Raw genomic sequence first — 17800 nt, forward strand, 5'->3', positions numbered from 1 at the left:
TTCAATTTGGTTTTTATTGAATTTCAACTTAATTACTTCACACCAATTTTTTTTTTTCTGGCTTAGCTCTCGCTTAAATACTAAGACGACTTAAAGACTTGGAGTAAAATTTGATTTTTAACTTAACGGAATTTATGTATAATTTATATACTTTTGATAAACCCTGCACATTGAATATTATTTAATTTTGGTGAACTCAAATTTAAATAGGTGCCTCTAAACATGATAAATTAAAATTAATCGAAACATAATTAGGCAAAGAGTTAAGTATTAAATTAGAACTCCTTTTGTAAAGAATTGCTTTTTAATTAATTTAATTGTCCAAAAAAAATCTGCTTATTCATTTAATCACATAAAATGTATCCAACAAAAAGGCTGGCAAGTTGCACTGTATTAAATTAAATAAGTTTAACCATAAATATTCAAATGCAAATGACAACAAACAATTGAAAATGAATTTTGTTCGGGTCTAATTAGATAACTAAAACAAATACATGTGTAGCATAATTAATTTGCATTTTCCAAACATTTCTCTTATTATTTGCTCTCCTTTTACATTCCCACTTTTTATTTCCCTGTTAATATATAATAAATTATGTACACAAACTGCAAATATTTAGCAATTGAAAGCTGAACGCAATATAGTCGATAAAAATATAAATTGCAATTCGATGCTGTAGTAAAGGAAAGCGTGGAGAGCAATTCAATTAATCCAACATTTGTGTAGTTAGCGGAATTTGACTGTTGATCATTGGGATTTCACGATTGAAATACAATAATGTTCTTTGTTTGGGAATTCCTTAAAACTTCTTTAAAATACCTGACACAAAAGACCTATAACCTCCATTGCCATAATTAGCACAGAAGCTTCTAAGTCCTTTGGTCCTCTACCATTTACCGTGTTTTGCACTCCCAGGAGCTCTGAATTGCACACGCGACCGAAATAAATTAGCGCCCCGACACGAACGAAAGTAAAGTAAAGGTATTAAACCGATCGCCTGGCATAAGCGGAGGTCCCCAAAGTAAAGTTCGCAGGTGGGTAAACTTTTTTGTGCGTTTTGTGGTGTTTTATATTAAACTAAAATACATTTGTGGTGTTTTATATTTAACTAAAATACTTTGTGTCTAACAGCAGCACTGAAAATATTTATTGCTTCTTGTTATATTGTCCCTATTTGTATAAATATATTTATAAATAAACCGACTTGTAGCATTCTAATCCTATAAATTTATTCATATATATTTTCCCTTTTTATATGTTTTCAGATTTACCTGATTTTATGTAAAGACTACCACATCATATTTATATTCAAGACATCTAAAGCTTTCTTTCGCCTAGAATTTCAAACGATTGTTCTTCCACTCTTTCTGGAAAACATCTTAAAACAATAACATCTGCGGAGTAGAGGAAGTAAAACTCCTTACGCAGACAGAGGCATTTCCTCATCCGATTTTTCCCTCCTTTTTCCACTTCCAACTTGGATTTTCCTTTTCACTTGGTGGCGTCACATGCGTTGGCTTTTCTGGCGTTTTAGTGTAATTTCCGCAATCGTTTCCGACAACATATTATGCCGCTTCCCCTATTGATATTCCCTGAATTCCTCTCCCTTTCACTGAATGATTCGTTTATTCAATTATTAAGTCATTCAGTAAATTTAAAGTTCGACATTTATAATTTTTTTTCCGTTTTCTGATATATTTATTTAACATTTTTCCGCTTTAAAAACACGGCATTTAATTGAAAGAACTATAAAAAATGTGTGACTCGCAGAATCTTAAAATTTCTTTAAGAATTTACAGACTAGTTTTTGGCCTGTGCTTTTATTTTATTAAACCATATTTCGCCGCTTTCCTCCAGCTTTCTCTCATTGTCAGTTGGGTTGTGCTCGGTCAAATGGTTTGTTGCATTAAATTTATAGCGCACAATAAATTTTTGCGGTTGCTGGCAAGACTTCAACGCGCCAAATGCCGCAGGGCAATTACAACAGTTGTGGAGGACGGGGGGTATGGCCAAAATATACATGCAAAAATATGGAGAGAAAAGGGGGAGGGAAAATGGAGAAAGGGTAATGGAGAAAGCGGGAAAGATTCGTTATAGTGGCCATGCAGCAGTTTTGCATTTAAAGCATATGTACACCTCTCACTCACTCCATCCTGCATCACTCATAAGAGTTTTATGAATAATATCCTAAGGGCATTAATTTTAAAATTGGATATTTTTGGCCATTTTCGCCGGCGGTGCACAACTGTAAACAAGAGTAAATACTTCAAGGATGCATGGGCCAACAGGACCCCAACCCCCAAAAAAATCCTGGGGCCATATTGGGGTAACAGACCGAAAAGAGCGAAATATGTGTAATATGATTAAATTTTATCAACAAGCAACTGCCAGCGTCAGAAAACAACAAAAGCGAAGCTTTTAGTAGGGAGGTTGGGAAAATCTGAGGGGGTTGGAGGCAAAAGAATGCCCAAAAGGCAAGGGAAAACATATGCTGGAACAGAAAATACAACAACGTTTCAAGCACGTTCCAGCCAGCTTCGTCATCTATAAATGTATGGGTCCTGGTCATAAGTACCGAAATTTACATATCCCTTGCTTTGAAACTTTTAGGGTATGACAGTACAAGTGATTTTGCCTTACTTATTTATTAATAATATAATAAATTAAATAAATAATCTAACTGGTAATCTACATCATATTTTAAATATTTACATTTTTATAAATTAAAGATAAAATTAAATTATGGCAATATATTGCTGGGTATCACAGGGTAAATCGATGTACAATCTCAGATTTACTTTTCTGACATCACAACCTCTGTTTGTTCTGTATGTGTTTATGACTTTGGATGGCAATGTGTTATTTATGGCTCATTTATGATTTGTACGCGTGATATTTGTGAGATATTGTAAAATGGGAAGCAGATCAACCGTTTTCGGAGGGAACGAGGCGACATTTGGCTGTGAGCCTTTTGCATTTTGATTGCAGATGTGTGTAATGGAAAGTGGGGCAAAGTAAGGCTATGGGACTACCATCCTCCATTTATGGATTTTCCATCGAACCCGATTATAGTACTGCCATTTTTATGACAATTTCTGACTTAATCCAATAACAAACTTCACCAACTGCCACTCACTGCTGTTTTCCACTCATTACTGCCCATGTTGCGCTGTCATGTAACTACATTGCAATCGGATTGCAAGCACTGGTAAACACTTTAAAAAATACTTTACAAATAGTTTGAAACGTAAGTTTATTTTCTTAAAAATATTGGAACTAATTTTTTTATATTTATTTCCGATAATACTTAAAACAAATAGCTCATTTATAGCCATGTTTTAAAAGGTTTTCCTACCTCACTTATAATCCTTAATTACACAATAAACCAATTAAAAATGTTTGTTTTTAAATTATAAAACGAATACATTTCTGATCCGTTTTCGCCGAGTGTACATTACGCATACGCCGCGGGTGTCGCCATGTGCCATTGGCAATTGACAACTGTTGCTGCCGCAAGTGGTTGCAACTGTTGCGGAGTCGCTGTCTGATTGAATTTTGATTGTTGCACTGGATTTTTGCATAACTTACTGCAGCAAGTTGCCCCACCTCCCCTCCCCTCCCTGCCCTTCATCATGTGCAACTCGGCTTGCTGATAAATCTAATCAGTGTCGCGGCCACACTAATCTGCCACGCCCCCCGCCTGCCCACCTTTAAGGCTTACGTTGAGTAAAAGTTTCTGCCAACTTCTCAGCGAGTGTGAAAGAGGGGAAAAGTTTTTACTTACGTTTTTTATATTATTTGCGCTTGGCTTTCCCCACTCTCTCTGTCTATCTGGCTTCTTGCAACACTGCACGTAGTAACTTTTTATTATTGTATTAGCAAAAGTTTATTTTTTTTTTCTTTCACCACCCCTTCGGCATCTTTGACTTGGCTACAGCTGCGCCTCAAGCCGCGGCAATCGATAGTTGTCTGCGAACACAACTGTACACACTTGTGCTCATGGGTAGTTCAAGCCATATAAAAATACCCACTCCTCCGCTGAAGTTCGCTGAGATGTTGCGCTTTTGTGGCCGATGGTTTAGATTTAATTTGGCAAACAGCAAAAGGGACGGGGCAACATTTTGACAAAGTGCCCATCGTCGATGTCCTCGTTTGAGACTTAGCCATTGCATAGTGGTTCCAAGAGTTTTTTATTCAAAAGCGCCAAATAAAATGGTTTAAGAAATATTACAAGTTTAAAAATGTTTTTTAAGACCCTTCTATTTTAGGTACTAAAAGAATTGACTTGGGAACTTAAGATATTAAATACGCACTAACATATTACTTTAATTTCTTCTCTCATACTATAATAACTCTATAATACTTCAACATAAGGGGGGTGAAATATGGGTCAGTATTCCATTTAAAAACACTTTTCCCAAATCAAAAAACATTCCAAAGAAATGGTTTTTGTGTCTCAAAATATTGTATGGAGGTGTTCGTTTTGAAAGCTATATTAAATATACCAATACCCTTTTGAGACTTTTAAAAATATATTTATCAAGAGAGTTTCCAGCGTTTTAACCATTGAGTGATTTATTTTTTAACAAAGGACCTAAAATCTCCCTATGAAATAACCTCTTCAGCTGGCTCCTTCAACAGCCACTCAAGGTCACCGTTTAAAGTTCTTCAGCGAGCGACTCAGCTCGAATTTGTAACCACTGTCGCATTCGTGGCAAAAGCAACTTTGTTGCAGTCTCTGTGGCCCTGTGCAAGTGCACTTATGTGTGGAGTTGAAGGCGGCAGCGCCAAAAAAAAGGGGGTGGGTGGGTGATATGGGGGCGTGGAGGGTTGTGGAGCCACTTGACAGCCACAAAGGCGCTTGGCTTGTCACCCGCTACTTGGTCAAAGCATTGCGTCAGTCAAGTGGTCCTCGAAACAGTTAAGCAGCGATGCCGACGCCATAAATGTTGCTCCTCCAACCCAGGCTTCCACATCCTGCTCCTGCTTCTTTGGAGTTGGTGGAACTCGAGTAGAACCAACAACTAACGACAAAAAAACTGCAAAAAATGGCAAACGTTTGCCATTTTCCATGGGGAGGGGGTGGTGAGCATCTTGGCACAGACAATTTCGCAGCAATTTAAGTTTTAGCTTTTGTTTAAGCAACACTTCAATTACAACGCCTTCAAAAAGTATGTCAACTATCTCTTGAAGCAAATGCTCGTAAAAGAATGCGAGTACAGTGATAGCCCATAAATATTGAATATTGGGCTTATATTTCAAATGTATTCAAATAAAATAAACAAAATATTAAAAAAAACCTTATAACCAAAAAAACTATAAAACAAATATTACAAATATTTTTAATAAGCTGCCCACTAGTTTAATTTTTATGCTTAGTTCAAAAAATACAATTAAATATAAAAATTAGCAATTGTAAAAAGAAATCATTCGGTAAACACTTTAAAAACTTCACTTTTAATGTCTTAAATCCGAAGTGTATCAGTTTTCTTTAGTGGCTCCTCCCTGTGAGTTCCTTTTTCTCTTAGTTCCTTTCAACTTTCAGCAAGGTGATTAAACTCATTTGGCACACACATGAGCACCGTACGCCCTTCCATCGTTTTCCCCTTGGCTTCACTTTTGTTATAAATTTTTTGGGCGAGGATAATAGTTTACAGGACGAGCACATGAGGCACGTAGCAAATTGTTGCCAGCTGCTGTTCACAGGAGCAACAGACACCCCACAGGTGCACTTTATGTCCTGACTTTAAGTTTTGGTTTCCCACCGTTGCTGTCCTGAAATTGTTTCCTATGATTTATTATTTTTCAATCTGCTCTGAGGGATCAACCTTTTGACATGTTCTCTATCTATTTCCCCCTTTCAACGCCCGTTCATTTTGTCACATTTTTATTAACTGATGGATTGGGTGGGCGACCAAAAGAAGAAGTGCGAGAAACATTTCCTGGAGAAGAAGAAAAGTTAGTGTTTTACTTCGGTATGATGGCATACTATAAAGCCAATACATCAGGATATGTATATTAAGCATTAAATATTTATTATTAAAAAATGTTTTTTCAGTAAAATATTATTACCCAAAAATAAAAAAATACACGAGTTGTTAAAACATTTATTCATAAAATTTAAAATTAAATTTTAAAACAACAGCTTTCAGTCATTGAAATATTTCTTATTTAGTTAACTTAAAGTCTAGAGAAATGTTTAATGGACAAACTGAACTCGAAAACAACTATTTACCTTCAGAGAATTCGTCTTTCTTTCGCAGGTGCTTTTTCACACAATCCCATTAAACATTTAATGCAAGAAAACTTTTGTTTTTCCAATCTACAGTAAAAACTTAAAAAACGCACGAAGTTTTTTTAAACCAAAATGTTTACTTCTTTTGATTTAAAATGAACATAGTATGATAGGGATATAAAAAAAGGCGTTAATATTTATTATTGTTAACATCCTTCATCCGAGTACGTACTGTACTTTAATTGGAGACAAACAAAACCCCGGCCATGTGTGTTTGTGATTTGGTCAAGTTTTCTCTATATAATTATAATTAATTACACTTTGGAAACTTTGACACATTTAATTATTATTTTATTAGTTTATGTGGTCCGCTGTATAACATTATGGGCGTCCTAATGAGTGACCCCTGTCTGAAGCAATTTCGGAGTGGATATATATCCTAATTGATTTCCCCGGTTTCTTATTCTTCCCAGAAAGTCTTTTCCTAAATGATTTCAAGTCGAAAATCTTATTTTCTCTTCAGCTTATTCCCATTTAATTGTTGCCGCAAGCTTAAAGCCAAAAACTAAAGATTTTCTTAGTTTACGAAGCTTTGAGGGATTGCATCCGGATTTTCATTTCATTTTCTTTCATAAAACTTCTGTGTACTTTTGTGCAGCTAAATCGAATTCCAAGTGCAATAGCAGTGGCCAAAATGCTTGGTCCAAATGCTCCGTAAATCCGTTTTCGCTGGTCCGAACGCAAAATAAAAAGCGTTTTGCAGTTTGTGTAACTATTTAAAAACTTTTGCCTCCTCCATTTCACAGATTTAGCCCAGCCCGATTCGAAGCCAAATTGTAGTTGCCCCCTTTCATATACGGAGATGAAAAAGGGAGGTGGTTTTTGAAGTTTGAGAACTGAAGATAGAGGTCAATGCCTAAAAATGATTGATTTATTGACTTTATTGCAGTTTAATGCTTTATCTAAATATTATAGTTTTAAATACTTAACATTTGGTATTTATTTGTTTTACTTTACCAAAGGAAATATAACTTAATTTTTATTTACTCAACTAAAAATTTAATTAAAGAGTTATTTGTAAAATTGTTATATTACAAACTTTCCAATTTGTGGCTCAGATTTTTATTATTATTTGAGTCAGATGAATCAGCCCTCGCTTATAAATATGCACTTATGCAAGCACACATTTGAAGACCCTATCATATTCCCCTTTTCATCCTTCAGCTGATCCCAAACTTTGCAACAAATTAAATCCAAGCCAAAACTTTTTGGCAGTGCTGGAGGTTGGCTTGGCAGAGGGTTAAGGTACATGGACCGTACAATGTTGGTGCCCGAAATCGATACAAAGTTTGCTTTGTGTAGCATTAAATTCACTTGCCACATGCAAGTGGTACCGCATCACTGGCAGCTGTGGCTCCTGAAATGCATTAACAAAGGGGACACCAGGACCTCTTTTTCGTTGGGGATCTGCGTTTTTAACAGCATATTTTAATGCCAATGCCTGATTTTTAACGTCAACTCGACGCACTTATTGACAGCTGCGACAGGCAGCGCCCACACCGCCACCTTGATGCATATGTCATGCGATACAGAGATTTATTTGCCCCGAAACGCCACGGGATCGAAGGCATAAAAAATGTTTAATTTAATTTTTGTCGCACCAAAGAAAAAAGGAAAAACAGCCGCGCTGCGCCTTGACTTTTTACCCATATATGCATACATGTTTGCATATATTTTGTCACGGCAACTGCTGTGCAAACATAAAACGCTTAAAAAATGTTTATAGGTAAATATTTACAGTTCACGTTTTCTTTTTTGGTGATTTCGAGGACTGTCGGCAAAAGTTAAACCTGCTGAACCTGACGCTAATCGACTCACGTCAAATTTTGATTGAGTTTCAACATTGGTTGACTGGCAACCTAACGATAAGTGATACTTATCCAATGATCGAAGTTGTCATCTAATGGCTTAATAACTGAGTGCAGAGATAATTAATTAATGCAATTAAATCGTGGTGTTATATATTTCAGTGGTTTTAGTCGGGTTAATTTTGCGTCAATATCAATCATTGAAAGCATTTACAAAAGGATAAGAAAAAAAAATATATTAAAATAAAATATATTATATTAGCATATTAACCACTAAAATCTAAGAAATAAATACATATAATAATTTTCTAATAAGAGTACTCGTATATATTTATTTTATGAAATAAATATTCATTACTGTTTTCAAAACATTAAAAAAGTTATACCAATGCATTAAAGACAAAACTAATTTAAGTTAGAGTGTTTCTAAGCGTTTCCTAGTCCCTTCTGAGATTTTTATTCAATTTTAAGCTACTTCAGCTCACTTTTTTCGCATATTCCTTCGTTCAACTGATTGTGGGCTACAACAAGGGACTAACTGGGATACATCACCGTACACAAACTGAAGGAACCAGGGAGCGATGCATGCAAATTGGACATTGCACTGATGAGCGATGTCCTTTGCTGGCGTTGGACTTTCTGCATTCCTGCCTTTCTTTTTCTGTCTGTGCGGTGCACTGGCTTGTTTAATTGCAACTAAAAGCGGAAGCCAACAGCAGAGCAGAGTGCAAAATGGTAAAAAGGAAAACACGAATATAGCGCTGACTGCTCCTCTGAACTGTGTCAAAAACAAGAGCCAACAGCTGCGAAAAAAAAACACAGAAACGAAGCGAAACTAAAGATTCACACACGAGTTTGTTGTTTAGTTCTGGTTGTTTGTTTGTTTGTCGCCCTGTTTGTTCACTGCCCGTTGCTTCCTGCAATTTGCGCACTGCCAGAGCTTCCTCTTTATGCGGCGGCAACACAGGTGACGAATACTCCCTTTAAAAATCTTTCTCCCTCAGATTTACTTTGCATTTTTGAAAATCTAAAACATTGGAGGACCAAAAAATGTAAAAATCATTTATGAAGGCATTAAACTTCGTACTTATCTAAATATTTAGCTAAAAAAATATTTTTCTCTCGAAAAACAGTTTATAAATTTGCTTAAAAATTAGTTTTAGGGATTCTTTATTTTATAAAGATAACAAAATTTAGACCTTTCTTAGAAATTTAAATCAAATATGTGGGCTTTAACTTATTTACTATATTTGTTTGAATTTTACAGAAGGGTACTTGTAAGAGAAATACTTTACATAACATTAAATTGAATATAATCTTTTAAAAATGTTTATTAAATGAATTCGTAAAAGTTTGGTTAATTTAAAATTAAGCTTGGTAAATTTGGAAGGGTTAAAGACAATTTTTATAAATTTTTTTTTGGCAGAGTGTTTTGAGAAATACATTCTAATACAAACACATGCTGAACCATATGAAATTCACCTCACTTACGATCACGGTCTAGTCCAGGATTCCAAGCACTGTCCTTATATGGAGACGGCGACATCCTTTTCCTATCTAGCAGATGCAGGAGATCGAGATCTGGGTGGGCGTGAGGGGGTGGCTAGGTGAGATGGAAGTGTGGGGTGCTCGGGGGTTAACAGAAACCGAGTCGGCTTTTCTTTCTGACACCCCATTTTGCATGTTGCATGAGCTGTCTCTCCCGTTCGCTTTCCCCCTTTCTCCGGCCCCTTTCACCTGTGCCTGGCGCATATGTCACTTGTCTAAATAGCAGCGACAACGTTCACCCGAACTGGCCAAACGATGGATGGGGCCAGGGGATGGGGGGCTGATGCGGGACAGGTGAAATTTGCTGCCGACTGGCCATGCATGCAAATGCAACATTTGCAACTGTTTGAGCCGCTGTTTTCTCTCTCTATACCCTAACAAAGGGTATTTCACATCGGGAGGTGCAAAACAAGAGACCCACTTGATGATGCTACCCCTATTCATGTCATTTCATATCTAATATACATTATATATTAATATAAATATAATATAAAATAATATAATATAAATTATATATTAGATATGATATGACGTGAATATTTTCATCAAAAGATTTTATTCAATAAACAAAAGAAATCTTTGTATTGTTGGGGATAAATGTAACATCTGTACAGCTTTTTCAAGATTACTATTTTTTCCATAAGAATTATTTTTCTGAAAAAGTAGTCCAGAATTCGGTTTTCAAAATTCGTACACTGTTTTTACCAGTTGTTTTTTTTTTCTTTACTTCTGCAGTTGCTTTGCCCAACAAGGTGGCAACACTGACACCAAGCAACGACACCAACAACCCTGCTGCAACAGCAACAACATGTGGCAAGAACTACACCAACAACCGGCAGTAATTTGGACACCTTGTCTATGTGTGTTTGTTTAGGCGGCGAGAGAAAGTTGGGTGGAGAAAGGTGGGTGGAGAAGGGCGGGTGCAGAAAGGCGGGGGAAAGGAGCGGAAAAAGAGGGCTAAATGAACAAGCGGGAAAAGACAGAGGTAGAATAGGGAAAATAAATGATTTGAGACCCTGGATAGAGTACATGTCAAAATCTTAAAAAATATGAAAAAAACGTATTAATAATAAAATCTTTAATTAGTAAAGAATTCTGTAAAGAATATTCCAGTGAAAAGCGAATAACTTTACTACAGTGCCTTTTTTGTTTGTAAAATAACTATTATTGTCCAATGTCAATAAATATTTAAATTATTTAAAAGAGCAGCCGCGACCCGTTGTCAATCCTCGTCCATAATCGAGAGATTTATTCACAAATGAATTGAATTTATGTTAACTAACGAATAAAAACCCTTTTAGCCGGATTAAATCGAGTTTGTCAACGATTTAAGGCATATCAATTAAAGCGGTACAAAAGATGCCGAGCGTAATGATGGCCTTTGTTTTCATCAATTTTCCCTGGCCAGTCATTCGTCCATTCAGTCATTCAGTTGGGAAGTGCCCTTTGGCCTCTGCCCTCTGCCCTCCGACTATCTTCAGTCTTTATATACGTATATATGTATGTGTGTATCCGTCTCTGTGGGGCTTCCCCGCAGTGCTGCTGATTTTATATATTCAAATTAGTTCGCTTTGCACGAGTGGCCCTCGAATGAGAGAGCGTACTGCTGTGATATTTCCCAACCACGGCTGACTGGCCAGGCAACCAAGCAGCCAACCCGTCGGCACACGGCACTACCAATCTACTACCAATCCTACTCCATATAGCAGGGACCAGTCCGCACCAGAACGGACCAGGAATGGAATGGAAAGGAATGCGGGGGCTATCAAGTTGCCTGTGAAGTGCTTATCCTCAAATCAGTGACACTTGAATGTGCAGCCCAAGTGACTGACCAAGTGGGTGACTGACTGACTGACTGGAGGTGGACTGGATCTGTCAGCTTGGATATTTTCTATTTCAGTTTTGACTTTTCCAAAAAAGAAAATTGGTGTTTTTTTAATTGACTGTTTTATTACTATGCTGATTTTTAAGCTTAAGCTGAATGAAAAATTTAGTTTTTTCAACCACATTTTATTATTTAAAAAAATAATCAAAACTAAAAATAAAATGTATAATCATTAAAATAATATCAAAGCAAACTGTGTTATCTTCCGAAATCCATTCCATATTTTTGTATTTCTGTTATCTTAAATTATGACATATTAATTGGTACACCAGTTACAAAATATTTTTAAAAAATATCTGTAATAATGTTGCTGGTAAAATTAAATCATTTGTGTGAAAATTATGGAAAATAGAGCCCTAGGCTCAATAACCTTATCACCTTTTTTACGATTGTAAAAGTATAACCCCATCTTACCTGTAAAAGTAAAACGCTCATTCCCGCCATGAATTTACTTAATTTTAACTCAAATAAACTCTTTCCAACCAGTCATGAGCTATTATTCATTCGCAAGAAAACCGCCAACACTGAGGAGGAGCGACCTAACAAAAGTGCGAGGACTTCGTTTCATTTATTTATTTTGCCATTCGCCAGCCGCCTTCCAACTGGAACTGAAACTGGCCAACAACTCGAGTGCTGTTTGTGTCCCTGATTGAGTAACTAAATAAACTTGGTTCTCATCCCCTTTTTCCCAGCTTTACGATTTATGAATTCAAGGGATTGTCACATTGATGCCGCTTTAATTGTATCAATAAATTTTCTGTCAATCCAAACAACAACTTTTACCGAAATATCTTATAATTAAATAAAGTCGGGTTTTAACTTATACGTTTTTGTAAATTTAAAACAAATGTAAGAATTTAATTAAAAACGATTCAGATAGCACAGAATATATATTCAAATTCAATTATTCTAGCCTGAAAAAAAATTCTCATAAAAATAAACTTCTTCTGGAAAGCTCAAATCCACAAAATGGCCATTGAAAGCTGGCCAATAAATTAGCGCAAGTAATTTGCGCAATTAACTATAAACAGTTGAAACCGCTATTAGTTCGGTTAGCGAAAATCGGTCGATGCAGCAGCGCGAATGCAATGAATTGGCCATAAATTCTCCATTGCCAACTAGTTGGGGGAAAACCTTTCTATAACCCCTCACCCTTTATTTTATTTGATTGCGTGGGTGTGTCGGCAGAGTCAACTAATTTATGTTTTAACACACTCGCACATGCAAATTAGCACACGCACAAAATAAATGCAAATATTGGGTTCCAAGGGGGTCGCCATAATGAGCTCAAGTTGGGCAGATGTGTGAATAGGTCTGAGGTTTTAAGGGGTTCTTTGCGGTTCATCTGGCAGCAACTGTTGACAAAATGAAATCAATAAATTTTAGCGCAAATCAATTAAAATTCACCAGCCAGATTGAATGGGAGTGCTGGATGTTTTGCCATCTTCTTGTTATGCAAACGAAAATATTTGTCAATTTGCGGTTTTCACAAAATTAAATTTGGCACACACACAGTGACAAGGAGAAATATCCGGATGAGTTTAGGGAATTTTACCTCACTTTGTTTGAAATTTATTCTAATTTATTTATATGGCTTATTAAAATTTTTGTAAGTTTCATTATTTAATTAAAATTTTGTCAAATTTGATTTGTTTCTCGGTCAATGCAATGAAATGCAAGTTGAAAGTTGAACAAAATTTACGAAATCAATTAAATGCCTGAATAACAAGTTGAGCATTTAACAGGCTAGGTTCTATTAAGAAGAATAAATAGATTACTTACTAATCACATTTGAGCTGCCAAGGAGTTTAAGAGAAATTGTATTTGAATCAAAGTGGGTTAATAGCCTTAGTTTACCTAAAATGGATTTGGATTGTGTTCTTTTATTAAGACGATTTAAAATGAAAATAGAGCGTTCCTTTGGTGTAAATGGTTGATTACACTTCAAAGGATTATAAATCGGTTAAATAAAAATTGAGTTTTGTTATCAAAAATAAAATCAAAATAATATATATAAAACCGTATTAAAAGGCAGACAAATTGCTAGTAAAGGGAAAATAAGAAAACCCCTACCCCATTTAATTGGTTTTCACCTCAGTTGCCTTTCCGTAGCGTATCAAATTTTATTTATAAAATTCGTATATTCAAAATATTACACACGGGAATGATGAAACACAATTGTTAATCAGTTGATAAACGGACACTTAGAGAGGTAGACACGAACAGAGCCGTAATCGGGCTTAACCAAAATTGTGTAAATAAATATAGCCGAAGCGAACGGCGTTAGGTAAACTACTTTGAAACCCACTGAGAACCCTAAAGCTAACTACCCGCACTGAGCAATTTGAGTAGTGCACTGCGTTAATTGTCAGATCGAAAATCAAACAGTCTGGGAAAAGCTGCCCGAAAAATCGTCCGGTCGGAAGTCAAATGTAAAGTCGAGAGACTATTCAAGCATTACGCGCTCTGTAGACCATGTCCAAGGACATCATTACCGCATCGACCAGCGGATTCGCACGGGAGGTGGGTGGTGCGCATTCGACACCAGGCGCCCCACCGCCCACTCCCGCCACGCCCCCTCGCCCGCTGCCGGAAATGACCGTCGGCAGCCGCACTTTGGACCGCCGCTTAAATCCCAACGCTCCTGTTTTTGTGCCCGATTTCAAGGCAAGCCAGGTGGCCAAAAATCTATTCGATGAGTGTAAGTACATTTCCAAATACACTACGAAAAATTGACTAATTTTTATTGAGCAATTTAAAAAAAAGTCAATATTAGGGTGTAATTTAACCAAAATTTTTTATCGAAGTTCGTTAATTTGTGCATAAAATATTTAATTTTTATCTATTAGTTAAAAAAAGACTTATAAATGAATGCATTAATCACTAAAATAAATTTAAGAACATGTACGAATAAATTTTCCATTAAGATTTTTTATATATTATGTGTCAATGTTTCATCTTTTAACCAAAACTTAATTTTCAGTGTCGCCCTACACTCGCTGGAGCACGGCCTCGTCGGAGGACATCTCCTTCGGACCTCGTTACGAGTCCATTTGGCGTGAGGTCAGTCTCCAGAAGCTGCACCAGCGTCTGCCCAATCCTCGCTTCGATTACAGCCTGGATCCCGGCGAGGATGAGGTAGGAGAACTGGAGTTCGACCAACATCAGGCCATGAATATCGGAGCCGAGTCCTATGATCCCATCGCAGGCAGCACAACAATCAGCCAGGCAATGGAAGTTCCCAAAATTGTCGGGGATGCAGTTCCTCCGCAACTGGAGGAATCCCTGGATGAGGGAAAGTGCAGTGGCTTTCAGAACCGCCTCTCCTCCAGATCCACCAGAGGATGCTGTCTGCTCATGTAGGCCCCAAGGACTGGCGAATTCTACACGTATTCTATTTACATTTACACCTGAATGCATACTTATTAAAACGTTATATTACTCTCTAAAGAAATTGGGATTTCCTGGAAATATTAATTAGTAGTAGGGAAACAGTTTATTTTATAAATTTAAATTTATTTTACATTCAGCATTTAAAACTCTAACTTTGCGCGATAAATTAAATTCGCCAGGAATCTTTTAACATCATTGCAATTAAGACGCTTTTCAGAACTTTCTAAATGCACTCCTTTCAAGCCCACTTACGGCAGACAAAAAGAGAAAGGAAGCTCCTTGGAGAAAGGTCGACTATACCTATGACATAATTTATAGCCTACATTTTAGCGCCCTAAACGGGTTTGTTTTACTTTCCATGAAGGCTGCTGCCTTGCTGCCTTCAGCTACTTTGTCCTGACTTTCTAATGATGTTGAATATGCATGAAAAGTTTTGCTGCACGCAGAATTTCCCTCCCCGGATGGCTGCAGAAAACTTGATTCACCTGTCTATGAGTTGAATGGCTGCAGGACAGCCTTCACCTTTAAACACTGAAATTAATTAATAAATAATATATGAATATATATATTATTCACATGATATCATTTAAAATAGAACCAGTTTTCAAATTTATGCATCTTATAATCTTAGCACACAGTCTTAAAACTTCTTTCCTATTAAATATAATATTTTAGTACAGAATTGGATTCAATTTCTAAGCTTCAGATTTTAGTTTATTTATATGTTTAATTCTGCATTTTATTTCTGTAAAAAAATGTTAAATTTTCATTCACAAAAATGTACTAAATCTTTATGTAAATTTATTTAGTAATTTTTTTTGACTGCACACTTGCCATTGTCTGTTAAGCAAAGTGGCGACAACTTTCCATTTTTTCGCTCCTTGATTATTTTAGTTTCAGACATTTTTTGGATAAGAAAGCAAAACTCATAAGGGGTTGGCTGTGAGTATGTGTGTCCTGTAATGAGAAAACTTTCGTCTCCGTGCGATGTCTCATTTAGGGCTGTCCGGGTTTTGACGTCTGATGTCCTGAGCCAAGGATAACGCAGCTGCCCACTACTTTTGAATGATTAAAGTGGCAAAAGAGGACACGCAGTGCAGTCCCCATCTGCAGTTGCACAAATTCTCGGCGGAAACAATTACCAACTCGTATGCAAAAGTGCCAAATTGCCAATGGAGAAGCGGGTGAAACTTTCACGCTGCTCAATGTCAGCGGGACATGTGAGCAGAAGGAGGTGCCGGGCCATACACCTGGTCCCCCCAAATTTTCGGTCCTTTGGCAAGGATTCGCTGGCAATTTTGTGCCAATTCTCTGCGCCTTCTGTTTGTTTATGAAACAAGTCACGTAAGCGACGAAACCCGTTCGCTCCTTTGCCCTTTTTGAGGGGCGTTGAACCGCCAGCTGGCTAAGTGGGCGTGCCATCACCTTGTTTTTGCCGATATTACTCTCCTTGTTGTTGTTTCGTCCTGGGGCGATTGTCATTGGAATCGAGAATCCAGCAATTGGCAAACGTCACGAAGGCGGCTAAAACTTTTCACGATCTTTCGCGCCCTTTTCGCCTGATTGTTGATTTGGCAATCTTTTGTTTTAGCCCTTTTTGCCCTGTAACTTTTTCATTTTTACCATGATTTTTGGTGGCTTTTTCTGGGTTGCTGTTTATTGCATAAAATTTATGCCCGTATATTGTGCAATTGAAAAAGTTTGTCACATTTCTGTTATTTTCCGGCGTCACCGTCAGCAGAACAGCACGTGGCGAATGTGTAAAAATTTAAGCTATCTAAAATTGTGGTTATACAAATTTATTTAATTTTGACATTCCGAATATTTGGAGTTAATGAAGGTTTTTTGTCATTTCGTCATATAAGTTGTAATTATAAATGTTGTATAATAATTATTAGGGCACAACATAATCATGGTAATAACTTCTTTCTTATTTAAGCTTACGAAACGCACTGTACAGGCCTCTACTAAAATGTGGAAATAAGGGGAAACCAAAGCCGCTGGCATAAACCATTATTTATGCATCGATTTCAAATCACCAAAATAAAACAGAACGGACCAGAAAAAGAAAGTCGCAAATAAACACAATGGCAAAACGGAAGGCGGCAAATAAATAGACAATACAGGAATATGGGCAAACAATGCCTGCAATAAATATCCACACATGTGTGCACTCCACACAGTCGGGTTGTCTTTATGCACCTATAAATAAATTCATTTTGTGATATTTATGCCACGATATGGCAACGACTAAAATGGCAATCAGTTCAATGACCAACAAAAGTTTGTCTTGTCTTTCAGTTTTTAGTATTAGCAGAATATCCTGTAAATTGTTCCCTCACCAGGGTATTTTAGGCAATGTGGTTTTCAAAGTCTTTTAGGGGAAATGATTTTTTTTATTTAATGCTTGCTTTTACAAATTACTAAACATTTATAGAGTCATTATTAACTCAGTTTTTTTTTGGAAATCAAAGTTGATTAATTTGTATAAAAATGTGTCTGCTATGGTAAAATATATATTTACTGGTTCTACAAGTTTTAAGCCTAATTGATAAATTATGAGGGAAAAATAATATTAGGGTATACATTTGCTGCGGTCTTTTTAGGAGTTTTTCCATGGTCCTTTTCCTTTGTTGCCTCCACTTCTTTATCCACTTCTCCCTTTTAGTTGGCAGCACTTTTAGTTAAATTGAGCAACAAACACGTTTGGCAATAAAAATGATTCCACTTCCAGTTGCTGCTGCCACGCCCCCTATCCCACCCACAAGGGCACAGCCCACTCACCACCGCCCCTTTAGACATCTCCAGGATGGAGTCGGTTTCGAAAAATGCAAGCCGCAATGCGCTGGCAGTGGAGTTTTCCACATTCT

General features: G+C 36.7%; 1 protein-coding gene across 1 annotated transcript; it reads left to right on the top strand.

Annotated features, from left to right (window-relative positions):
* Positions 1-13673: 13673 nt before the first annotated feature.
* On the top strand, positions 13674-14987 carry LOC108047307. Its single transcript, XM_017127423.2, has 2 exons — positions 13674-14238; positions 14521-14987. Exons 1-2 carry the CDS (start codon positions 14013-14015, stop codon positions 14898-14900), a joined length of 606 nt encoding a protein of 201 aa, XP_016982912.1. The 5' UTR covers positions 13674-14012; the 3' UTR covers positions 14901-14987.
* Positions 14988-17800: the final 2813 nt, after the last annotated feature.

Source organism: Drosophila rhopaloa, unplaced genomic scaffold (genome assembly GCF_018152115.1).
Source record: "Drosophila rhopaloa isolate 14029-0021.01 unplaced genomic scaffold, ASM1815211v1 contig_2, whole genome shotgun sequence".
NCBI lineage: Eukaryota > Metazoa > Arthropoda > Insecta > Diptera > Drosophilidae > Drosophila > Drosophila rhopaloa.